The sequence below is a fragment of the Staurois parvus genome, unplaced genomic scaffold (assembly GCF_062004578.1).
Source record: "Staurois parvus isolate SC_StPar_1 unplaced genomic scaffold, SC_StPar_1.0 ptg000031l, whole genome shotgun sequence".
NCBI lineage: Eukaryota > Metazoa > Chordata > Amphibia > Anura > Ranidae > Staurois > Staurois parvus.
In genome coordinates, this window is record NW_028317827.1 from 15,373,842 (window position 1) to 15,401,489 (window position 27,648).

General features: G+C 40.2%; 1 protein-coding gene across 1 annotated transcript in view; it reads left to right on the forward strand.

Annotated features, from left to right (window-relative positions):
- Positions 1–27,648, forward strand: part of XIRP2 (xin actin binding repeat containing 2) — a 181,161-nt gene that overhangs the window by 105,685 nt on the left and 47,828 nt on the right. Inside the window, exon 3 of the mRNA XM_089660274.1 lies at positions 15,925–16,056. Coding sequence (XP_089516400.1) covers positions 15,925–16,056 — 132 coding nt within the window. The remainder of the gene's footprint in view (positions 1–15,924; positions 16,057–27,648) is intronic.

Here is a 27,648-nt window from a genome sequence, read left to right on the forward strand (position 1 = left end):
TATCGCAGTTGCACGCAATTTTAAGACATGGAATGTTTGGTATCTATTTACTTGATGCAGCCTCATCTTTTATATTTTAACTAAAAAAATAAACTCCTATGTGATAGCATTGGGCAGGTGACAGGTACTCCTTATGGAGACATTAGAGGTCTAATAGACCCCAATGTCTCTCTTGCCCTTCACACCATCTAACCAAGCATAGATCGGCTTGGTTAGATTTGTCCCCTGGCTGTACTGGCCATGAAAGGGTGCATCTGAAACCGGAAGTGACATCACTTTCGGTTTCAGTGTTTGCATGTGAGATTGAGACATGGATTTGCCTTGGTCTCACAGTGTTCTCCCTCCCCTAGCCGGCGGTTTTGTTCCCAGGCTCCGGTAAGAGTGGAGATCCTGTGACCCACTGGAGAAAGGGGGCTGCCGGCGTGGTAGGGAGATCACTGTGTGATCGGCTCTGTGAAAGTGATTGGCAGCTATGGAGCTAGTGCATCACTTTCACTTTCAAGCCTGCAGTCGGCTGAACAAAAAAAACAGCTTGTGATTAAAGGTTCACTTTTTGGATGTATGTAGTACGTCCACAGAGCTGAACTGGTTAAAGCAGAGCTACTAGACATTTTTACAAAGGTACTCCATCTACAGTCAGACAGCTTGTCAGATATACAGTATATTATAGTGTATGTAAACCTTAGATTTTGGCATGACATTCCTCTGCCCCTTATAATCCTCATACTGTTACTATTTTATTTATCAAATTAAATATATTTAAAACACTTGGCGATTCTGCCAGTCCTGTTTTCTTCCTGTTGGATTCTGATCATTATAACCACAGATGTAGATCTACCATGGCCAGTTTGTGTTCTTTCATATTCTAATCCGACCTACAGGATGGTGTCCTGATTACCTGTAGTCCTGTAGTCAATTAGGTCCCAGAATATTCCTCCTTATACAAGATTCTCTTCTCTTGTCTATAAATTAAGTTTTGAGATATAGTTATATGATATATTCAGATTCCTATATAAATACTACCCCCATACTTGGCAGTGTTTTTTTAATTATTATTTTAAAGTGTTGTTTCACATATACAGAAGTGGATATGATGTGATGATAGCCTTCTTGCTTATCTTAAAAGGCAGTAGATATAAATGACCCTAGAGAAGGTGTGCACTACCCCAATACAGAAAGTTAAAAAAAGTCAGTATGCATTAAAGTCTATAATAATAATCTATGGCTTCCATAGCGGAAAGTGGCAGAGTTAAGGGAACTCTGTCAGTCTGGAAATAGAAAACAAGTGGGAGCCAACTAAGTGCAGTATTAAAACACAGGTTTATTAAAAAGCCAATGGACAACTCACATGTACAAAGATAAAGGCAGGCATATCTAATTTATCTGCGGTCTGATGATGGGCACAAGCCAGGTTCTCCAATTGGACTGCTGTTTTGGCTCCTCACTGCGCTCAAAACCATGGGGGATCATGATCAACAGTAGCAGGGAAAGCATGGAACTCAACTGGAAGTGACATCACCAAGGAGCTGCAGGAAGGGCCATGCTTACATGTTTCAAAGCTTCAGCTTCATTATAAGACAAAGCATAGTCTAATATTTTATATCATGTTTAAATACAAATATTTATTTTGCAAAAAATATTTATTACAGGATGGATACTTATTCCTTTATTTTCAAAGCTGGACATTCTACCAAGAATTGCAAGCAATAAGGCCAGATTTATATCTTGGGGGCCTGGGGAATTTCAGGTTTGGGGGGGCTTATAAACAGAGTTGGTTTACATTCTCAATGACAGTCAAACATTTTTAAAATGCATGACGCAACGTCATTCAGAGGTCACTGGTGCACACACAAACACACATGGTCAGAGCACTCTATGTAAGGTTCGCTTGAGCTGCCATTATGTTTTTTAAAAAATTATACAATATATCAGTCCAGAGTTAAGAACTTTTACAGATGATGGCAGACCAAATATTACTTCCCCGGATACATGTAATTAAAAAAAAGTAATTTTTTTACTTTACTTTTTATATTATTATTTGTTATTTTATATATTTGTTTAAATATTATTTTATATAGTTTTTGTATAGAGGGGGTCCCCTTCAGTGAGGAGGGCCCAAGGCAATTTCCCCTTTTGCCCCCTTATATATCCAGCACTGCCCAGCACTAGCTGCATGATTTTTGGCTGCCTTTGCAGACTAACTAATTTAGATGTTGCTGTCTTTATTAGTAGACGGATGGGGCATGTCATATCTTGACAGAGAATAAAATGTGTGTTAATTTCTATCCGTGCCCCTATTTAGCGGATTTCCTATCACTTCCTCATTTGTTTGTTATCCATCAAATAGACAAGAAGTCTATCAAAAACACTGAATATTAGCAAACGTTTCCCAAACGGAAATGCAAACAGTAATAAAAACCTAAAAGGGATTCTAACCCTTTCCATTCTATTCAAAACTTTAAAAATGTTTTGGCTTAAGGTTGACTTTAAACAATCGCAATATGAATGAATCATTGACCAGTAAATCTAACAAGAACGTTTTTTGTTCACCTGTAAACTTCAATTTCCATAGTAAGAGGGAAATATTTTCTAAATAAGTGGACAGTTGTTTGAGGCGCTTTGTTAGTGCTGTCCATATATCTAGGTATAAGGACATTTTATTTTCCACAAGGCGTGTGGCTGAAGCATGATGGGTGTCAAACTGCCCAGCTTCAGCAGTTCTCTTTTTCCAATGAATATTTTTTCTTTGACTGCATAGATTTTATCATTAGCAGTGAATAGCTCTGTGTTTTGCCCTAAAGTGATAGATTCAGTGAATTCAGGTTGTTGAACATATCGGCAAGACATGTCTTTTAAATTCAAGTCACTAGACATAAAATTGATAAAGCTCTGCAGTTTAGCTCATGCTGTTTGACTTGTCGTTTTAGCTTTGTAAAAAATATCAGGATTTCAGGGCATACTTCAATATTCATAGCAATATTAATAGCAGCACTCATCCCCAACTTTTGTAAAGACAGTAAGCAAGTATGAGTTTTTGTTACAATCAACAAATCATGTGCAAGAAAATATTGATTGGGTGCTCATAGTAAACACAGCTTCACCTTATTTACTAAGCTAAGTGAACACTCACTTTGTTTAGGGTATGCAGGTCACGTGATCGCTGTCTGCTCCACGGACCTGCTGGTGGAAGTTTTCAGTGTTGGGGCAGTACATTTGAACCAGAAGTGACAGTGCTGCCAAGCTTCTGTGTTTCCATGGCAATGGAACACAATCAGACTTGGCACCAAACTCCACCCCCCTTTTTTATCCGAGAGCAAAGATTGGTGGGGCTTCACACTGTCCACGGAAGATACAGATGCGGTATGCTCTTGCACTGCGCGCCTGTATCTTTGGCATGATGACAAAAGACAATCTAACCACGGTAACTTGGATCAGCTGCCATGCTGCCATGGTAAATTTATTTCTAGGAGGAGCAGCACAAGCAGGATCAACCAGGTATATTAGAGTATCAGCAGCGAGAAATACAGTGCAAACATACAATCACATGTATTTAATTTAAAGAGACAATGCAATATTTTTGTGTTTTTTACTGTACAAACACATTGGGGTTTATTTACTAAAGCTGGAGAGTCCAAAATCAGACTCCCTTCTGCATAGAAACCAATCAGCTTCTAACCTCAGCTTGTTCAATGAAGCTTTGGCAATGAAACCTGGAAGCTGATTGGTTTCTATGCAGAAGGCAGTCTGATTTTGGACTCTCCAGCTTTAGTAAATAAACCCCATTGAGTCAATCAACCCTGTAGGTAGGCGAAGGCTGCATTATATCCTCCAAGCTGAAGATGGCACTGTGCTGTTTCGGGTTGGCAGGAGCCCATTTAGGAATAATTGTCTCCATTTATGAGCTACAGTCAGCCATCATGGGGAGGAAAGCAATCCTATTGCATACTAAAATCTCACATAATTTAGGCAGCTATCTTAACTGAGGATTTTCATTAAGAGTGGGATGCTTCAGCGTACCTGCAGTGTGGGAGTAAAAGAGGGATAGAGCCCCTTACGCAGTAGGAGCAGTATTAGGGAGAGGTGGGGAAGAGTAGGTGTTGCCTTTCAGGTTGGCTCTTCTGTCAGCCTCCTGGAACAGACTCCCACTGCCAGCCAGATATCTGCAGGGAAATTTGGGGATCTTAGTGTGACCAAGCCATATTATAGCCCTCCAAGAGAAGTGCTTCTCTGGCATTCTGCTCCGTAGCTGCCTTATATGTTACTATTGGAAAGTGCCTTGTTGATAAACAGTACCCTTTATTGCCTGAAGAAGTGTATGACCTTTAGCATATGAAGTGAAAATGCTCTAAATTGCCTTATTAATGTGAACTGTCAATTTATACAAAAGTCAGCAAAAACAAAAACTGTAGCTGCTGACTTTTAAAAAAAACAGCTACTCACCTGTTTTACAATCCAGCAATGTGTTTACACCAGCCAGGTTCACCGGCTGTCCTCTCTATCCTTTGGCATCTTAAGTGTGGGCAGCCAGCTGTGACAGCTTGCGGCTTCACTGTGCCCTATCACGTATCCCAGAAGACTACGGGGAGGGGGGGGCAATTTTCTCTTCCATCCACCTAGGTGGGAGCAGGTACCTGTCAAAATCAGGTACCTGCTCCCCAAAGGTGTAAATTCCTCGTGGGAGCAGGGGACCAGTCGTTAATCTGTACTTCCCCTTTTGGGTGGAGCTCTGCTTTAAGTACCCATGTGTGCTAACTAAACTCTTGGGTACACTGGTTAAGCCCCGTCTACAACCCTACTAGCCAGTGATGTATTAAATGTACCTTGGATCTGGGGTTGTCAGATTAATTGGACCATGCAAATAAGTCAGTGTACAGAGTTACGTATACACTATATTGCCAAAACTATTTTGGCATTCAGGTGTTTCAATCACCTCCATGTAAGTCCATCCATGAAATTTCCTTGCTACTAAATATTCCACGGTCAACTCTTAGTTATATTATAACAAAGTGGAAGCCACTGGGAACTACAGCGACTCAGCCACAAAGTGGTAGGCCACGTAAATTGACAGAGCAGGGTCAGTGCATGCTGAAATGCACAGTGCATAGAAGTCACCAACTGTCTGCAGAATCAATGGCTAAAGACCTTAAGATTAGCACAACAATAGTGTGTAGAGAGCTTCATGGAATGGGTTTCCATGGCTGAGTTGCTGCATCCAAGCCTTACATCACCAAGTGCAATGCAAAGTGTCAAATGCAGTGGTGTAAAGCACACTGCCACTGGACTCTAGAGCAGTGGAGACATGTTTTCTGGAGTGACTAATCACGCTTCTCTGTTTGGCAATCCGATGGTTATGTCTAGGTTTTGTGGTTGCCAGGAGAATGGTACTTGCCTGACTGCATTGTGCCACCAAGTGTAAAGATTGGTGGAGGGGGGATTATGGTGTGGGGTTGTTTTCAGAAGTTGGATTTGGCTCCTTGGTTCCAGTGAAGGGAACTCTTAAGGCATCAGCATACCAAGACATTTTGGACAATTTCATGCTCCCGACTTTGTGGAAATAGTTTGGTTATGGCCCCTTCCTGTTCTAACATGACTGCACACCAGTGCACAAAGCAAGGCCCATAAAGACATGGATGTGCAAGTTTGGGATGTAGGAACTTGACTGGCCTGCACCTCAACCCGAACCTGACCTCAACCTGATAGAACACCTTTGGGTTGAATAAGAGCGGAGACTGTGAGCCAGTCCTTCTCATCTGACATCAGTGCCTGACCTCACAAATGTGCTTCTGGAAGAATGGTCAAACATTCCCAAAAACACACTCCTAAACCTTGGGGACAGACTTATCAGAAGAGTTGAAGCTGTATATCTGCAAACAGTGGGCCAAATCAATATTGACCCTACCGACTAAGACTGGGATGTCATTAAAGTTCATATGCGTGTAAATGCACATACATTTGGCAATATAGTGTATGTTTTTGACATTGGATTTTTAAATGGTTCTGCAAGACTTGGAACACAATTTATTTTACTTTTTTGTTTTGTATTATATGCAGTAGTAAGAAAGAGCTGTCATTGCTGATATCCTTCAGAAAAAAAAATCTAAACACTTGAAAAGCTGAAACTGGCTTATAAATGTGCAGAACTTATTAGCATCCCCTTAAGCCCACCTGGATTCTAGGGTCCAAGACAGCCAACTGTTCTGCCACTTCGACTGCCACTGTCTCACCTTAAAGCGGACATTCACCCCTAAAGGGAAATTCCGCTGATCCTCCTCATCTCCTCTCCTCTTCCACTTTGGAACTTTTTTTTACGAAATTGCGAGATTGTGACTAACTACCTTTCTCTATCTTGAAAAATTTATTTTGCTTTTTTTAACCACCTGGTTCAATCTGTCAATGTACATAGTTACAAATAATTTTATATTTACTTAAAAAGAAAATGTCCATCAAGTTAAACCAAGTTGAAGAAGGCAAAAACCCTAATAAAGTTTGATCAAATTTTGACCCAATGAAAAAAAAAAGCTTCCTGATCCTAAAAGGCAATCTAATAACTCCCTGAATCAATAGTCTCAAATGCTGTTTACCTGGAGGTATTAATAGCTGTTTAGATTTGTACATTTATAAACACATGCAGCTATTTTTAAGCAATTTAAGTCAGCTAGAACCAGCTACTGTGGAAGCTGAAACAGAAAGACTATAACATTTGCATCTCTATAGAAGCTGATGAGCCTCAGAGAGTAACTGACCAAAAATAAAATTCTTATTGCAGAGGTTCTTCTGCATCTTGGTGAAAGCTGGACATGAGATTTTAAAGAGAGGGAATTTTGTATTTATACATTTTTTATAGGTTGACAGCTTCTTGTCATGGCTTAGCACAGTGAGCTTTCAGATTCGAGATGTTTCTATCTGCTAGGTATTCCCTTCATCTAAGCCAGACTCTTATCCAAATGAAGTTCTGTCATAAATGTTAATTGGGACCCCATGCAAAAATCAAGAAAGAAAAAAGTGTGCCCCCCCAAAAAAAATCTATACCTGACCCTTATACAAGCAAGCAGCCTGACAAGTCAGTAAAGAAGGGTGATACCCCCCACTTCCTGAACCAGGCCACATGCCCTTAACCAGTGGTTGCGAGTGTCTGCAAAGGGTGGGCTTATTGGAATCAGAAACCCCTCTTTTAAAATAAGGAGCCCCCAGATACCCCACATGAATGAGGGGTACATACCCCTACTCAGTCACAAAAAAATATAAATAGTAAATAAAATCACCTTGCCTTTTGACAAGTCCTGTAAACCCATTGTCATTCATGTTGTCCAGCGATGTAGATTTTCATCGATCAGGATAAACGACTCCCGCAGACTTATGAAAAGTAAAAATCCACCACCAAGCCAACATGTCCACTCCTGTCATTCACTTACTGGGAATAACTTCTTCCAGAGTTGTAAACAAAGCGTTGCGTATACCACTGATATCATTGACCAAACATGGCCATATTTGGACAGTACTGTCAGCCACTATCCCTCTCCCTTTGTTTAAATGGCCAGAGATTCCCAGTCAGTAAATGAATGGGGCCAGTTGATGTCATTGGTTGCTAAGGGCATGGTTAGTACCAGAACCCACTGATTCCTTATCAACCATTGACAGCGGAAAAAAGAAGTTGCCATATACAGTATAGTAGCAGTAGAAAGAATGCTAGTACATATGAAGTTTGGCTCCTGTCAAATGGAGTAAAAGTTCAGCATCCAGATGAGCACCTGAACAAGCAAAGTTCTGCTAGAACCTTATGTCCAAACCAGGAGCTCAGACCTAGTAAGAAGAAATTATGTAATTGTATGTGAGCAGGTTTACTACACTGGCACACTCTGCAGCTCTGCACATCCAACTTGTGAAGGTAAAGTTCATTTTTCACAGCTGATATCCAAGTATTGCTAAAGAGCTTTGAAAGGAGATAGAGTAATAATAAGTTTACAACAACCACTACAGTATGCGTAGGTACTCTCAATTTGGATTGTAAAAGGAAAGGCAAAGGTCACTTTAATGCACAGAACTGAACATTTTGTAGGGTTGCTATTTATTTTTAGCTTTACTTAATTTCTCCTTTAATACAATATAAGACTTTCTATAAAACTTTTTTCCCCCTATGGGAATGTTTCTAATGAAAATTGTTGCAGAACTTGCAGAACTAAACAGTAATTGTATCTGGTAAAGAAGTGTATTCAAGTAAAATTAATCATGGGTCAAAGCAGTTATAAAATTTGCTAATGATAAAACCCATACATATACATCTACACCATTAAAACTTTCCTCTACTCAGGAGTAAACCGAGAGTTTCATAATAACACTTTATAGATTTATAGATAAAGCCAAGCCTCAGCTTTTGTTACTGGATGCCTGCATCATTTTTAAATCTTATTTTAATTCTCGACTGTGGGTTTTTTCCTCTCTCTCTCTCTGCACACTCTAAATCCATTAGGAGTAGCCTAATCAACATAGAAATGAAGCAGAGTGGCAGTGACTCACTCCGTTAAACCAATTATGATTAGTGCTAGAAGCAGGATGCCGAGCGATTGGCAGCTTTATGGACAGGTGATAATAAAATCTTATGAAAAAAGTAATTTTCGTTCCTTAATGAACAGTGAAGATGTAAAGAAATATGGCTTTTTTTTACAGAGACAGGTAGAAACTGATGGGACGAACTAATAAAAATATTTTACGATTAATTCAACTTCTGTATTAGTATTTGCAGCACAAGCAGTGGCTCCCAGTTGATCCTGAATTCTTATTTGGCACCAAAAGTTCAATCTACTTTTAATGTTGGCACTATGTCTTCTGACTAAGGGATATATGAGGAACAGGGCAGATTTGCAATTGAGGCAGAGCGGTTTGTGCCTATTGCTGTTACAAAATGTGCCAAGCAAAAAAAAAGTGTGTGTGTGTATATATATATATATATACAGTTGCAAGAAAAAGTATGTGAACCCCTTGGGATTACGTGGAGTTTTGCATGAATTGGGCATAAAATGTGCTCTGAATGTCATCTAAGTCACAACAATAGAAGAACACTGTCTGCTGAACATAATACTACACAAACATTAGATGTTGCCATGGTTTAATTGCACATAACATGTAAACATTCACAGTGCAGGGAGGAAAAAGTATGTGAACCTTTGGACTTAATAACTGGTTGACCCTCCTTTGGCAGCAATAACCTCAACCAAACGTTTCCTGTAGTTGCAGATCAGACCTGCACAACGATCTGGAGTAATTTTGGACCACTCCTCTTCACAAAACTGTTTCAGTGTAGCAATATTCTTGGGATGTCTGGTGTGAATCGCTCTCTTAAGGTCATGCCACAGCATTTCAATCGGGTTGAGGTCAGGACTCTGACTGGGCCACTCCAGAAGGCGTATTCTGTGCTGTTGCAGCCATTGGTTTGTTGAATTACTTGTATGCTTTGGGTCATTGTCCTGTTGCCTCACCCATCCTCTGCAGAGCTTCAGTTGGCGGACAGATGGTCGTACGTTTTCCTGCAAAATGTCTTGATAAACTCTGGAATTCATTTTCCCATCAATGACAACAATCCATCCAGGCCCTGAGGCAGCAAAGCAGCCCCAAACCATGATGCTCCCTCCGCCATGTTTTACAGTGGGGATGAGGTTTTGATGTTGGTGTGCTATGCCTTTTTTTCTCCACACATAGTGTTGTGTGTTCTTCCCAAACAACTCAATCTTGGTTTCATCTGTCCACAGTATATTTTGCCAGTAGTGCTGTGGAACATCCAGGTGCTCTTTTGCATACTTCAAACGTACTGCAGTATTCTTTTTGGACAGCAATGGCTTCCTCTGTGGTGTCCTCCCATGTACTCCATTCTTGTTTAATGTTTTCCTTATTGTAGATGTGTCAACAAAAATGTTAGTATGTGCCAGAGATTTCTGTAGGTCTTTAGCTGACACTCTGGGATTCTTCTTTACCTCATGCAGCATTCTGCGCTGTGCTCTTGCAGTCATTTTTACAGGACGACCACGCCTAGGGAGAGTAGCAACAGTGCTAAACTTTCTCCATTTGTAGACAGTCTGTCTTACCGTGGACACATGAACATCAAGGCTTTTGGAGATACTTTTGTAACCCTTTCCAGCTTCATGCAAGTCAACAATTCTTGATCGTAGGTCTTCTGATAGCTCTTTTCTGCGAGGCATGGTTCACATCAGACAGTGCTTCTTGAAACCAGTAAACCCAAAACAGGTGTGTGTTTTTTAAGGGCAGGACAGCTGTCAGCAACACATCCAATATCATCACACTGATTGGAGTCAAAGTTGGCTCACTCCTGGCTCCAATTATCTCTGGGAGAAGTCATTAAGCTAGGGCTTCACATACTTTTTCCTCCCTGCACTGTGAATGTTTACATGTTATGTGCAATTAAACCATGGCAACATCTAATATTTGTGTAGTATTATGTTCAGCAGACTGTGTTCTTCTATTGTTGTGACTTAGATGCCGTTCAGAGCACATTTTATGCCCAATTCATGCAAAACTCCACGTAATCCCAAGGGGTTCACATACTTTTTCTTGCAACTGTATATATATAAATGTGCAAAAGTTTTAGGCAGGTGTAGAAAAATGCTGTAAATTAAGATTTCCTTTTTCATCAATTCTTTCAATTCAGTTCATTTAATTTCAATTCAATCAATTGATTCAGCGTCAAGTCTTCTAGGTACACCTGCACACAGTTTTTTATGGAACTCAGCAGGTAGGTTGTTCCAAACATCTTGGAGAACTAACTACAGATCTTCTGTTGATGAAGGGTGCTTCAAATCCTTCTGCCTTTTCATGTAATCGCAGACAGACTCGATGTTGAGATCAGGGCTCTGAGGGGGCCAGACCATCACTTCCAGAACTCCTTGTTCTTTACAGTGAAGATAGTTCTCAATGACATTGGCTGTATGTTTGGGGTTGTTGTCCTGCTGCTGCAGAATACATTTGGGGCCAATCACATGCCTCCCTGATGGTATGGCATGATGGATAAGTATCTGCCTGTATTTCTCAGCATTGAGGACACCATTGATCCTGATCAAATCTCCAACTCTACTTGCAGAAATGCAGCCCCAAACTTGCAAGGAGCCTTCACCAAGCTTCACTGTTGCTTGCAGTCACTCATTATTGTACCGCTCTCCAGCCCTTCAGCGAACAAACTGCATCCTGCTACAGCCAGATGTTTCAAATTTTGACTCATCAGTCTGGGGGAACCCTGATGCTATTTTTCTGCACCCCGGTTACTATGTTTTTGAGCATAGTTGAGTCACTTAGCCTTGTTTCTATGTCAGTTATATGGATTTTTTACTGCAATTCTTCCATGAAGACCACTTCTGGCCAGATTTCACCAGGCAGTAGATGGGTGTACCTGGGTCCAGGGGCGGACTGACCATTTGGAAACTCGGGCACTGCTCGAGGGCCCAGGGTCAGTAGGGGGCCCCATGAGATGCCCCTGGTACCTTTTTCATAGGCTTTTTTGAGTTTGGGCAAGGACACAGGGGCCCCATGATCCCCTATTGCCTGGGGGCCCCATGAGTTGTTAGTCCACCCCTGCCTGGGTCCCATTGGTTTCTGCCAGTTCTGTGCTGATGACATTGCTGGAGCTCAGTGAATTCAAGCGTGGTACCATGATAGGTTGCCACCTGTTCAATAAGTCCATCCGTGAATTTTCCTTGCTACCAAATATTCAAAGGTCAACTGTTAGTGGTATTATAACAAAGTGGAAGCACCTGGGAACAAAAGCAACTCAGCCACAAAGTGGTAGACCACATAAAATGACAGAGCGTTGCCACCTGTTCAGTAAGTCCATCCGTGAAACTTTCTTGTTACTAAATATTCAAAGGTCAACTGTTAGTGGTATTATAACAAAGTGGAAGCACCTGGGAACAAAAGCAACTCAGCCACAAGGTGGTAAACCATGTAAATTGACAGAGAGGGGTCAGCGCATGCTGAAGCGCACACTGCACCGAAGTCGCCAACTGTCTGCAGTCAATAGCTAAAGACCTCCAAACTTTATGTGGCCTTTAGATTAGCACAACAGTGCGTAGAGAGCTTCATGAAATGGGTTTCCATGGCCAAGCAGCTGCATCCAAGCCTTACATCACCAAGTGCAATGCAAAGCGTTGGCTGCAGTGGCGTGAAGCACGCCACCACTGGACTCTAGAGCAGTGGAGATGTGTTCTCTGGAGTGATGAATCACACTTTTCTGTCTGGCAATCTGATGGACGTGTCTTGGTTTGGTGGTTGACAGAATTATACTTGCCTGACTGCATTGTGCCAAGCGTAAAGTTTGGTAGAGGGGGGATTATGGTGTGGGGTTGTTTTTCAAGAGTTGGGCTTGGCCCCTTAGCTTTAGTGAAGGGAACTCTTAAGGTGTCAGCATACAAGACTTTGGGGATGGCCCCTTCCTGTTCCAACATGACTGCACACCAGTGCACAAAGCAAGATCCATAAAGACATGGATGAGTGAGTTTTGGGTGTAGGAACTTGACTGGCCTGCACAGTCCTGACTTTAACCCGACAGAACACCTTTGGGATGAATGAGTGGAGATTGCAAGCCAGGCCTTCTTGTCTGACATCAGTGCCTGACCTCACAAATGCGCTTCTGGAAGAAGGGTCAGACATTCCCATAGATACACTCCTAAACCTTGTGGACAGCCTTCCCAGAAGAGTTGAAGCTGCAAAGGGTGGGCCAACTCAACATTGAACACTACTGACTAATATTGGGATGCCATTAAAGTTCATGTGCGTGTAAAGGCAGGCGCCCCAATACTTTTGGCAATATAGTGTAAATACAGTATATACTGTATATATATATATATATATATACTGTATTTTTTTGGGGGGAGGGGGGGATTTTTTCCTTTTATTTTCACATAGTGATCCTGCCAGTAATGCATTCACTGTGCTGTATTTGTCACGCTTCCATTCACATTGATTCGGCGTCAGGTTTTGCCTCCTGTCCAAGTTGTTCAGGTTTCTATCTGCCCTTAACCTAGGTATTTTTAAACCTTTGCACCTGTGTGTTGGTGTTCGAGCAATGTGTCTCCATGTAGAAGCCGGACCCCTCTAATTCCTGCGGTGTTCGTTCTTAGTGTTTTCCCTCTGGCTGTGCAGTTATATTCCCTTTGGTTTCTCCCTGTGGATTCCTTCATCCCCTGTTGTGTGTCTCCTTCTCAACATTGTTTCTTGTTGTTTATTTGCCTGCAGTCCTTTCCAGCTTGCTACAGTAGGTTGCCTTGCTTCCTAGTATCCTGTGCATACCCCTTGTCCTTCCAGCATGCTGTTCAGTTGCACTGTGCCCACATGGGTGTGTTAGAGAGCTGCAACCTTTGGGCTGCCACATCCGCACCTTAAGTCATTCTGGTGAAGACTTGGTGGCTCATTAGATCCTGTGACTGTGACACACCATTGTTTGCATACGGTCACACTGCCGCTGCATCTGTGAGGACCGGTACCCAGGTACATCTGTTCAGGTGTTGCCACTGGCACGCTAGTTCTTGGGTGAGTTACAGTACCAGGTGGTCTTACCCCCTGAACATGACAGTACTTATTAGCATAATGTATTTATATTAAATATCTATTTCTGTAACTTTTTTTAAATTTTACGTTCTTTGGCTACCCAAGGAGATATTGCCCTAACATAACTTCAGCTACCCGAGATTTTACTATCACAAAACCTACCTAGATTTTTTCTTCCAGCCCTTTGAACAGTGCACCATACTAACATAGCTTAGTTGATTAGTTCTCCATTTAATGAAAAAACCGTGGCTCCCTTTGTATGTAGTGCTGTAGGTTTAGGTGGTTCCAGTGATGGCTACCTGCCCCTTTAGGCCCAATCTCTATTTCAGCCACTGCAACTCCCGTTCCTATCACTATACTACTATTTACAGATTGAGCTGCTACTTGACTCTTGCTATATCACTGTCATACATCACATACAATATCATTTTCTTTCTTTTTCTGTTTGCCACCACAGTCTCTTTGGGAAACAATAGCCTGATTGTTCAGGAAGGAGACATTCTGTAGCCACCCGTCAATCTATTTTGCTGTGTGAAAAAATTGTAAGGCTGTTGGCTTTTTATTCATTACCTCCCACTCTGTTTTTATGAACACTCTCCTTTCTCTGAGAGGCAAACCAAATTGGATCAAAACATAATGAAAAAATGTAGATGGCTTGTCAGTATGGCATGGTAATAGGTGATGCATAGGAGCTGTCATACAAAATGTGTTTAAGCTGCCACAACCACCACCGACTTTCTTCTTTTTTCGACAGGTTGTCTTTTCTATAGTCACATGGCCACACCATTAGGTTGGATAAAAATAAAGTTATTTTATGTTGATTAGTAGATGCAGCCTTGAGATTTTATCTTATATTTAGTGTTTTTATTTTTTAAATAAAAGCTCTGTCAACTGCAGACTAGTTTAAAAATTGTGTACAATCCCATGCATCTTTTAGGCATTTTTAATATAGCTACCATTTATTTCAGAATAAAATGTATTATACAAAATGCAGCTTAAGCTTTAGCATTTTTTTCTTTTAACATTTGCAGTATTTAACAACCATTACTTTAATTTTAAACAAAACAAATCAACACAAAATGCAGGAATACATATTTTAAGCTAGAGTCTAGTTAAAATAAAACATGAAATTCCCTAGTTCAGGACATGAAAAATGTAATAAAAGCAGCTTGTACTGCAATCCTCATGTTCGATCCACATCCATCCCCTGTGTAATACCTTTCCAGCACAAGATGTTACCGTTCTTCTGGGTTGAAACTCACTTACTGTCACTCCAGTCTATTGCTCACATATTATGTAAACAGTGTTCTGTGCTGCAGCAAGGACCACCCACAGACATTACCAGAATTACCAATAACATCAGCAGACTGGTCTGAAGACCCTTTGCAAGGGGAAGCCCCTGGAGCTGGGGGAAGAGGGGTTATGGGGAGGTGGGAGTTTCCTAAACTGCAGTTCTGAGGAGATAAGAAGGAAAGTTGGACAAAGGAGTTCTCTATAGTGGTTAATCCACAAATCCCTTTATTCAACACTATCAAAAAATATAAAGTACTGCATTGCCTACCCCTCTTACACACTCTTAGTCATCCATTCCCTCCCTTCTCTCCTAGACTTTGGTTTCATCTCACGGGTCCCTACTCCTTTGCTCTGCCCTGCCTGTACCCACTACTCTATAGATCTTTAACTAACCTATGTCTCCCCCAGTAAAAACCTAATTTTTTTAAATTGTCTCATGTGCTGAAGGCGTAACAGTCTAGATATGTATTCAGATTGCCTCAGTTAGACAGATTATAGTCTAGCAACCATTAAATCTATATGAAAATTTATCTAGCTACCGAGGACTCATTTAAGATTTTGTTGTAATGTATCAGTTATACAGTCAATGAGTGAATGTGCCTTGTTTATAAATAAATAACTTATTAAAAAAATACTGGGGTGCTGGTGGCATAAAGCCTCGACCCTGCCAGAAGGCATCGCCTCCGTGTCATAGCTTCTCAAGAAAGCCATACTACCAAGTGGAGTAATCATGAATACCGTAGTTCCTAGGCTCATAAGTTAGAAAAATAAGTCTGAACATGTACCAAAATCACAAAATGTTTATTTAGCATGCACAGAAACTTGCTTATGAATGACAAGATCTTGCTGTTGAGGGCTAAAAACAGTTAATGCACACAAATTATTCTAAAATGGATCCACCATTCTCTCATTCAGCCAGTGATATGGTTACAAAGCAAAATTCACTCATTGAGAACATATGTGTATCATTTAGCACAGGCATTGCTGAAGATACCAATGTAAAATAAATTCCATGCACACAAAACTTTGTAATATGTAACTTTCCTGACATCTTCTTACTTGTCTTGATTTCATCTTTATTTCCAGGTGCTGGAGGAAGCGGAAGCTTGTGTGGTACCCGGCGGCCTGGCAACGATGAAGAAACACTTTGAAGCATCAGAAAGTGCATCTTCTCACAGCGCCGTCTCTCAGTATCAGTATCAACATAAATCTGTAAAGGTAAGGCAATAGTGAAAGACTTGAAGCCTGTAGAAGACTGCAAGACCAGTCATTTCTGTCTTTCATTCTCTCAGACCAAAGATTATTTTATATTTCCCTGAAATTATCATGAAAACCTGTCTCCCGGCACACTCTCACCATCCCACACCCTACCCCACCTCCATCTTATGAATTGCTGCAGGACAGAAAAGAAAAAAATCTGAAATCCTATAATACTAAACTTAATCTGTTGGTGGAAGGGTATTTTTTTCTGGTGTCTACATCACCGCCTGGGTGATATAAACATTTTCTACTAGGTGTCCAGCAGCAGGGTCCTCCCAGGTTCCAGACCTGCAGACCTGACACTGGAAAAAAACTCTCAGGGTAAAAAATTACTTAAAGAGGATCTTCAGTGGCCCCCCAAAAAAATTAAAAGTCAGTAGCTGAATATACTGTAGCTGCTGTCTTTTAATATAAGGACATGTACCTGTCCAGGGATCCAATGCTGTCCACACCCAGCCGGTTCCTTCACCAGTTTTCAGCTCCCCAGAACCAGCATCATACTATGGTAAGTTGGCTGTGAGTGCTAGCAGTTTCACAGCTGGATTCCTACTGCGCATGCGCAAGCCTCACTGCACTTTGTGAATGGTCCTGCAAATTTCTAGGGACCTGTGACATGTCCCAGACAGCTGCAGGGAAAGAGAGCAGAAGTGGGAGCAGATACCTGTCAAAACTAGGTACCCACTCCCAAAAAAAAAAAATGTATCCAAAGGTGGTAAAGGAAGGAGGAAGGGACTGAAAATCAGAACTTCCCCATTTGAGTGAAGTTCTTATTTAATCTAATGAAAAGCTGGGAGGTTAGGTATGTACTGTATATGAACTACATTTTTTCCTCAGATGGATTTATTTATTTATTGTGCTTATTGCAATGTTTTATCATGGGGAGAGACACTAGTCTTGCACGGAATGCAAGGTCTACTTTAATCAGATAATAGAAAATAAGCATACTTTGACAGATATGAGTTCTAATTGGCTCCAGTTTGGTTTCAAAATGGCTGCATCCAGGGTGTTCATAGGTAAATGGGTACAATCTTATTTGACAAGAACTTGAATTCAGTTTATCAGCAACAAAGAATAATTGACCTGTGTTTGACTTTGAATAAAATCTTTTTTGATAACCTGAATCTTTATTCATTGTGACAGACTTTATGCTGTGTCCTGTCAAAACTTTCAGCATTATCATAAATGCATCTCTTTACTACACAATTAGCATTTTTCATTTTGTGCTGTACATAGGTACCCTGATGAGCTTTATTACAAGACTCTTCACATATTCCAGAATCATTATCTCTCTCTTTCTGTCTCAACACCTTAGAAAGATGCATAATAATGAAGCATTTCGCTAAAAAAAAGTATGTGGAAAAACATTTATTTGCTGGATAATATATCTCTATGTAGCATCTATACATTTTAATGAATGTCAGGATTCTTATAAAGGGCCATCTATTAGAATAAAGTGTCTGCTATTCACATTGTCTGTTGGGTTCTATTTCAGGTTTGCCTGTTACAGATTCATAGCTTGTTATTGGTCAGAAAAAGCTTGAGTTCATTTTAAAAAGTTGTCGTTACAGCAAACAACACAGAACCAAGCTGATGCTATCTCTCTAGCCTCTAGATTCCTGCAGATTAATGAATCAGATTTATATTGTGCTTGTATTTGAAGTGAAGATGTGCTGAATCCAATAGAATAACCAGTGTGTTCACAAAAGTAAAACCAGAGAAGAATACATATAGCCATGGCAAAGCATGAGATATTTTTTTTTTAAATGTGGTCCTCTTGCACAGTTTGAGCCTAAGCTCAGAGTCAGTAGGTTGAACCCAGAAGAGGAGAGTCATCTGCTGGAGAAGTGGACCTTCTGAGATGAACAACTGAAGGTGAGTATTACAGCAAAAGCTGCTTTTTCATTTTAACAAGTATTGGACTTTTTTTTTATACTGGATTTCTACTTTAAATATTTTTATACAGTATATGAAAAACTGAGTAAGATTTTAATTCCATATTTTCTCTACTTGAATCTCCTTCATCCAAAAAGTAAATAGGAGTATAGTGCAATTTGGGTTTGTGTCTTTTTGCCCCTTTCCATGCATGGTTTGGAAATGATTGGAAAATTTCTTAACAGAAAGCTTTTTTAATACTCTTTAATCCCATCAATACAGTTCTCTTCCACTTGGCAAAGATTTGGTATGGTTAAGGAAGGCTCATGACATACCAGATTTTCTGGTGAATGTCACAGTTGCCAAATTATCAGTCTTGGTCTCTATTTGTGTAGTGCTTACGTCCGAAGGAGCCACTTGGTATGATGGGTCGTTTTCTCTCTGCCACAACTCTGTAAATTACTTTGTCCCTTCTGACCAACTTATCTATATGACAGTGTATTGCAACAACCTATATTAGCTCAGGTATTAGAATATTACCGAACTATACTGGCATATGGAAAATAAACACCAGGCAATTGGATTGTAAATTAAGTAAGTATATTATCAAAAAGGCAAAGCAAATGGTAATGCGCTAATATTAATAAATAGGTAAAGTCTTCATTAATTGAAGTAAAGTAACTGGCATTAATACTAGGCAATGATATGGAAGTTAGCCTAGACCACAATAATACTAAACCAAATTAACCTGGAATACAGAACAGTAATATTAGAAATATAAATGGTATGAATAAAAAAAATTAAAAAAAAGTGTCCCCAAGTGCATTCTGAGCATACACTCCTAAGTGTGGGAGGGTGTACACTTCCCTGAAATGGGTACCCCTGGAGGTGTCTGTAAAGTACCTGGCACTTAATTAGTAATCTTCAGCTAGCTAATAGTGGGGCCTGATTTGTATGGTGGTGCACTAGTTACCATCTCTTTCACGCAGTGAAAACCTCGAGGATGCTAGGCAGTAGGGCAGTCTCTTTCCTGGTTGGCCAGCAGCTTTAAAGAACACACACAGCAGGGGCTCACTGGGTCCAGCAGATCTTGCTCTGTACACTTGTCTGCTTGGTAGTCCCCTTGGCTCGATCTTCAGGAATCTGGATCCACAGGTTCAGTGCCAGCTTCAGTCCTCACAAGACTCAATCCCAACTCTCAAGAATCCAGCCTTCATACATATCCTCAGTGGTCATCAGTGGCTCTCTCTGGGGTGAGTACAGGCACACACACACATGCAAACGGTCTATCTAGCTCTGCTTCCCACACAACAAGACCCCCCGATCCGATCCATAGCTCAAACCACAAAAAAAGTCTGCTCTCTCTTTGCAGGGTTCTTTGGGTGTTGTAGTTTGCAGCATCTTTACCCCTGCACTGTACTCTCCTTCAAGACTACACTTTCCCTGATCCCCTTCAGCTACATCATCCAAGAGGGAGGGGGAAGAAGGAATATGCAAGCAGTCCACACACAGCCCCTATCAGACTCCCTGTCACAGCCACTGTAGACATTTCAGGAGCTGGGGAAGGGGGGAATTTAAGACAGCTGTCTTCTGTGCAGTGGCAGGAGAAGAGAGGGAGAGAGAGGACAGGCACAAGAGCACAAACTGTTCTGCCAACAGCAGAGCGGTGGGGGGAGAGAAGGAGGAAATGGGCATAGGAGCACACAGCCTGCTCTTTTAGCTGACAGAGCACCCGAATGCAACTGTCCTTGTAACAGATTGTTCAGAAAACCACTAGCACAAGAAATGTCATGCAGCCACCCAAATTTATCCCAGACCCTTCTGGTCTGGTATGGATTTTAACAGGGAACCCCACGCAAAAATCACAAAAAATAACTGTTGGAGTTCCCCAAACATTCCCAGTCCTTTTGTTTACATTCAGTTGCCATTCCCCCAACAAGAATCCCCCAACAAGAAATAAATGGGGCCAGGGGCGAGTCACTGGTTGCTAGGACATTATTTTTTGGACATTGAGGGCTATAATAAAGGTTATGTATAGATGGTATGTGTAGGAAGGGGGCTGAATATATGGGGGCCCTCTTTTTTTTAAAGGACCCACACATACACCTCCACATTCCCAGAGCCAGGGATGTGGGCCTGGTCAAGGTACCCTCCCCATATTGAGGGCATGTGGGCTGGTATGGTTCAGGAGGGAGGATTGTCACACTCACTGTCCCCCTTTTCTGGCCTGTAAGGCTGTATGCTCAGGTAAGGTCTGGTATTGATATTTGGAGGGGGGGGGCGCGCTAGTTTTTTTTTTGTGGGGTCCCACTTACAATCTAGAACACAGTCTTATCCTGGATAAGGATCTGGGAAGGGAATCCCTAGCTGTTTGTTTAGAAACAGAATAAAGCATTCAGGAACTGTCATTTAACAGCAATGTAACCCCTTAATGCATGGCTTCTGTATCATGCGACTGTGATTGGCTCTCACAGTAATGACGTGATAGAGTCCATTTTATTGGTGCCCGATCAGAAGCTGTGAGCTGGCAGAGTGCTGAAAGGAAGTTCTCTTTTAGGCTACCATGGACACATATATGCAGTAGTTGGAAGTTAAAGCACGCTAAAGCACCCCATATATATGTTATGTGGTCCACAAGAGGTTAAATGGCATTTTTTTTCTAAATGTCATTTTAGTTTGGTAAATTGTACAGGTGAGCCACTTTACAGACAGGTTTAGGGTATGTTTTTTGAAGGAATTGTGCATTTTTATAGTTGACCTTTGAGCCTTTTTAAAAGTGCTGCTCCTTACTGAACAGTATTAAAAAAAACTTTTTTGCATTGGTTCATGTTTCCTGGCAGTGTCCAGCTCCCCACTCCATGCCCTTCATTTGAAAATTGCTTTCCAATTAGACTTAAAAATCGGCAAATTAATTTCCAGGATCCATCCCTTCTTAGTCTTTTATGGGGGTTCGAGGAAAGTTCCCCATTTCCAAACTCTATTTTACTGAACCCTGGCACATTTGGCTCATCACTCATAACTCTTTACAGCAGGTATACTAGGCAAGAATCCATAACTTTCTGTTTCTACAAACATCTGACCTTGCTTCACTTTCCATTCCCATAATAGAACCGTACTTGAGACTGAAGCAGTAGCTCATTATGTCTACTGCTGAGAACACCCAAAAGCACAGAGATTTATGAACAGTATAGGTTCATCTAAGCAATGAGAATTTCATAGAACAACACATCTCTTTGGTCAGTAAACCTTACTGCAGAATAGAAGAAAAAAGAATTGTTCTGTCATCTGCTTGTAAGTATCTAGTGCAAAAGAATTAGAAATGGAACACCTAAATTGAGCCAGGCTTCATCCAGGAGGATGTAGCCTTCCCACTTTGAAATAGTAAAATTACCAGCCTTTTATGAATTCCCCTATATGTAGAACTATATATAGAATAGATGCAGCACCAGCTCCCATTCATACAACACAGGATTTGGCTCAAGTGAACGCCTGAGTGTGCTCATTATACTTATTTTCTTCATATATCCGCTTTTGACTGAGAAAAATCTCTCCCATCCAAATGATTTATTTTAGGCTTGGTTCATAGAAATTCTGTTTAAATGATTACAGTGTTATTGTCTTGTACCTGACTGGACACCGAGATGAAGAGGGCAGCCTCCCTTGTATCTCCTGCTCAAGCACCCCTGAAGGTAAAACAGAAGGTGCAAAGGTACAGGAGGAACACAAGTGCCTAAGGAAGGAGTTTGCAAAATCCAAAACTGGAGATGCCAACCAGGAAGATCCAGAAGAAAGTGCGAGCATGCATGTCAGGCGAGGAGTCAGTTAAGAATCACCAGAAGTTAAAGGGGAACTTTGGCTTGGTCAAAAGTTCAGGATGGCAGAGCTCATGGATGACGTTAGCATATGTACAGCAAGGCTATGTATAGAAGAAGGCAGCTGCATCAACGTGTAAGGTAAGTAGGCACACTACAATGGCCTGGAGCAGAAACAGAGGCTTGTAGTCCATTCATGCAAAGGAAACTGTGAGGGCATGATGCGGTTGTGTGAGCAAAATCCTGCATGGCTGTGCTATTTTCAAATTGTGAGGAGGTGATCCCCCACCCACTGCCACAGGGCGGGGGTAACCGGGGAGGGGTGCAGATGCTGGATCATGTTACATGCTCCTCCCCCCAAAAAACAGGGGGCAACTGCTAACTGAGCATGAAGGCACGTCTGCGCACATGCCATGATGCATGTGTACAACGTGCACAGATGCCTGGCTAATGTTCATGCAGAAGCATGAGCATGCACATTTTTCTGAGCCTGCTGGCTGATTTTTTGCATCGATTCCTAAATCTAACTGTAAAATGTGACAGGTTTCTAGTTTTAGAAAGATTAAAACTTTAAAATGTTCTAACAGAAAAAGAGGCATTGCTTTCCAATAAGTCAGCTTAAGATACTATAGAGCTATTGACTAGAACAGCTAAATTCTAAACATACATCTTCTGCTGTTCTTCTTCACTAGCTAGGCATACCGGCTTATTTAATAACAGTTCAAAGAGCAGTCTATTACATTAACTCACATCAAGCAATCATGAGTCAAACTACAGCTACATAGAGTGGTCGAAAAAATTAAATATATTTCTGCATGCTGTGAAACACTGCAAACCACTCTGATTTGCCCTATGTTTTTTTAAATTGTTTAAACTTACACAACAGTGCATATACTTTGAATCCATCATTTGCGTACTTGGGTTGAGTGGCATAATCTCAAACCAAATTAAATTTTGAAATTGAATACATAATTTGAAAAATAAATATTCAGAATAAAATTTATACTATGATCTGTTATTTTGTGTTGCTATTTCCCTATTTCTTGCAACAAAAGTTGTGTTTTTTCCTTGTCACAAATGACACAAATTTTGTGTGGCCTTTCCCTATGACAGATAACACTTTGTATGGATTTTAACTTCCAAACAGTACATTCAGACAGACTGCATTTGGTATAATCTTTCACGTTGATAGAAAGCATTTTGTGTGACTTTTTACTGTAACAGACTGTACATTTTGTGACATTTCCCATTGACAGGCTGCATCCTATGTAGAATTTCCTTGTGACAGACAGTATTTTATGTGAACACCCCTGTGACAGACTGCTTTTAGTGGACCTTTTCACCATTCTAGTTATGCTCATGTAGCCTTCATTTGGGAGAGGTTATGAGAAATGACCCTCCCCCAAAAATATTGTGCTAAACTTGAATGTAAATAAGAGAGCCAGAACCTTTGGAACAGTGGGTTTGATAATAAAATTGGCAGTACCTCAACCCAGGACAGAGCCTCTGTGAGCACAGGGGATTCCCTTCCTGGGAAAATTAACCAGTATTCTAATTAAAGTAATTAGGAGAAGAGGAACTACTGCACGTCAGCCATAACATTAACCATAAGTATATAGATGCACATCAATATGAGAATAATATGAGCTTTATATAATAAGTTGATAATAGCACATGCTCCCAACATACAAACAGGTAATATTAACAAAGAGCCTAAGGGGAGTCCTGGTGGAACTGTGCACATTCACCGATCAGCCATCACATTATGACCACTAACAGGTTAAGCGAATAACATTGGTTACCTTTGTTACAATGGCATCTGAAAGTTGTTGGGATATTTATGGTAGCAAGTGAACACGTTGTTCCTGGAGTTGATGTTTTGAAAGCAAAAAAAATGGGCAAGCATAAGGATTTGAGCATGTGTTGAATGAAGGCTGGCCCATGTAGTCATATCCCATAGAAGAGCTATGGCTCAAATTTCTGAAAAGTTAATGCTGGTTCTGATAGAAAGGTGTCAAAACACACAATGCATTGCAGTTTTTTTGCATATAGGACTGCATAGCTGTAGACAGGTCAGTGTGCCCATACTGACTCCTGCCCAAAGCCAAAAGTGCCTACAATGGGCAAGTGAGCATCAGAACTGGACCCTGAAGCAATGGAAGAATGTGATCTGGTCTAATGAATTCAATAATTAATTGAGGTGTTGACTTTGCCTTCAAATTCTCCACATCTCAATCAGATCAAGCATCTGTGGGATGTGCTGGAGAAACAAGTCCATGGATGCTTTACCTCACAACTTACAGAACTTAAAGGATCTGCTACTGATGGCTTGGTGTTAGATAACACAGCATACTTTCAGAGGTTTAGTGGAGTCCATGCCTGGATGGGTCAAAAGGGGACCTACTCAATATAATAATATTACATATAATATAATGTTATGGTGGGAGTTCATAATATTAGGCTGACTGCTGTATACCCAGGTATACTGTATATAGTTAATAATAAAGATACCTCCAAATAAATGTTGCAGCAAAGTCCAGTTTTAGGGGCCCCTGAGGATAATCACCATGCGTTGTCTATCTTGGTGTCAAAGACCAGATGTCAGAATCATTGATAATGGGGAGACCTTCCAACCGTTGTCCAATCAACGTGGAATGCAGCTTCTCAATAGCAGAATAGCAATGGTGTGACACTTGAACTCAGAGTTGGGCTATCTACTCTGTGTCTTAGTCTGTAGTAACTCTCAGCTGCCATGCACCCAGACCTCTAACTACCTACTGGGCCATCGGATGCCTAACCAGGCTCTAGTCTATGCTGGTTATTGAGCCCTGAGCTTAGACTAGCTATAGAATCCAAGATCAGAAGGGACAGGGTTAACTAAAATACCAGGAGCTGTATATAAGCTCTATTGCAATAAACAGGTACACCTACAAACAAACAGCAATGTGACTACTACATGCACACACTGTATCACAGACTTATCTATCTGGTATAGTACATATGTGAGATAAGGGAACAGATATACTTCTATACTTGTCACTAGAGATGAGCGAATTATTCAAAAATTCGATTCGGCTAATTCGCCGAATTTGCGGGAGAAATTCGATTCGATGCGAATTTATTCGCTGCAAATTTAACTTATTAAAAGGGTTTCTAGGCTTCAGAGAGCCTTTATATTAGTGCAGAACACTATACCTTTAATTTAAATGCCCTTGGAGTCTGCTGGGGAAGAGAAATAATACTGTCAGTCAGTATGACATGCAGATGAGTGCCGTCGATCTTAGAATCACCGCACACTTCACTCATTTGGGCAGTCACGGGGCACGACGAAGAAGAAGAAGAAGAAGAATGAAAAGAAGAATGAAAAGAAGAAGAAGAATGAAAAGAAGAAGAAGAAGAATGAAAAGAAGAATGAAAAGAAGAATAAGAAGAATGAAAAGAAGTAGAAGAATGAAAAGAAGAAGAAGAAGAATGAAAAGAAGAATGAGAAGAAGAATGAAAAGAAGAATGAAAAGAAGAATGAGAAGAATGAAAAGAAGAATGAAAAGAAGAAGAAGAAGAATGAAAAGAAGAAGAATGAAAAGAAGAAGAATGAAAAGAAGAAGAAGTAGAATGAAAAGAAGAATGAAAAGAAGAAGAAGAAGAATGAAAAGAAGAAGAAGAAGAATGAAAAGAAGAAGAAGAAGAATGAAAAGAAGAATGAGAAGAAGAATGAAAAGAATGAAAAGAAGAATGAAAAGAAGAAGAAGAAGAATGAAAAGAAGAATGAAAAGAAGAAGAAGAAGAATGAAAAGAAGAAGAAGAAGAAGAATGAAAAGAAGAATGAAAAGAAGAAGAATGAAAAGAAGAAGAAGAAGAATGAAAAGAAGAGGAAGAATGAAAAGAAGAATGAAAAGAAGAAGAAGTAGAATGAAAAGAAGAAGAATGAAAAGAAGAAGAAGAATGAAAAGAAGAATGAAAAGAAGAAGAAGAAGAATGAAAAGAAGAAGAAGAAGAATGAAAAGAAGAAGAAGAAGAATGAAAAGAAGAATGAGAAGAAGAACGAAAAGAAGAATGAGAAGAATGAAAAGAAGAAGAATGAAAAGAAGAAGAAGAAGAATGAAAAGAAGAATGAAAAGAAGAAGAAGAAGAATGAAAAGAAGAATGAAAAGAAGAAGAATGAAAAGAAGAAGAAGAAGAATGAAAAGAAGAAGAAGAAGAATGAAAAGAAGAATGAGAAGAAGAATGAAAAGAAGAATGAAAAGAAGAATGAGAAGAATGAAAAGAAGAATGAAAAAAAGAAGAAGAAGAATGAAAAGAAGAAGAAGAGGAATGAAAAGAAGAAGAAGAAGAATGAAAAGAAGAATGAAAAGAAGAAGAAGAATGAAAAGAAGAAGAAGAAGAATGAAAAGAAGAAGAAGAAGAAGAATGAAAAGAAGAAGAATGAAAAGAAGAAGAATTCCAGTACAGCAAAAAGTGTATCTGCAGAGAGCTCCGCTATTTCTGACAGTTCTCTGACAGTTCCTTCACATTTACAGCGGTTGAAACATTGTATCTATTTGTTTCCGAATAAAAACATCTGTATCCTAAATGGAAACAAACAGATACAATGTTTCAACCGCTGTAAATGTGAAGGAACTGTCAGAGAACTGTCAGAAATAGCGGAGCTCTCTGCAGTGACACTTTTTGCCGGCTGATCGGGGAAAATTCGATTCGTGCATCCGAAGTTTGCTAAAATTCGGATTCGGTGCGAATCGAATTTTTCCTAATATTCGAAACGAATTCCACTTCGCCAAGTTCGATTCGCTCATCTCTACTTGTCACCAGTCTTTTTATATATATATAATATATATATATATATACTGTATATATATATATAAAGCGCTGAGCAAACTGTTGGCGCTATATAAATCCTGTATAATAATAATAATAATAATTTATATATATATATATATATATATATATATATATATAGCTATGGGCAGCAACAGTAACCTAATAAATGTAGGAGCACTTGTCTAATAGTGTCTGCTTCTAGTCTGGGTTCAGCAGCAGCTTTTCCATAGTAGGACATCTCCATTTTTTACTTCTTTCTTCTGGGGTTTTCTGACCCAGTCACACAGAGACAGGAAATAATGTACATAATTTGGAGAATTATATATCCAAACACTTTAGTCAGACACCAAAATCAGACAAACTGCATTGGGTCTGATATTTCCCATTTGATATGAAGTATTGTGTGTGAGCCAGCACACCAAATGGAATCCAGATCACCAATTTACTGAATTTCCATATCAGTACATAGCATCAATGTTCCGAGGGTAAAGGGACCATCTTTAAGATGACAAGTAGTCTCTTGAATTTTTATGATACCACTGTCTAGCTGTGCACTCACCCTCATGTATGGGCCCATGTGAAGTACGGTATGGTTTGATATACTACAATTTTCCCTGTAACAGACTATTTTGTGTGGCACTTTCCTGTGACAGTGTTTCATGTGGCTTTTACCTGTGACATACAGCATTTTCTGTAGTCTTAAACTGGCCTATGTTAGGATCCAAAAAATATTATATATACAGAAACCCTACCTCTCTCTTCTTCTCCATAACATAGGGTGAGGTTTCTGGTAATTCACATTGGTAAACTGGGCAGAGCTCATAACATTGTATGGGATTTTAGTGCAACAGAGGTAGAATGCACAGAAAGCTAGGAGCCCAGAGGATTTCTGACAGGAACAAAATTTATTTTTTGTGCTTTCAGCATTTAAAGGGACAAAATATGGTGACGTGCATTTTTATTTTGCTCAGATGTGCACTTTAACTTTTACCCTCTACTAAAAAATTAAATAATAGTTTTGGGTAGTCAGGCCTTTTAATTGACTTGACTA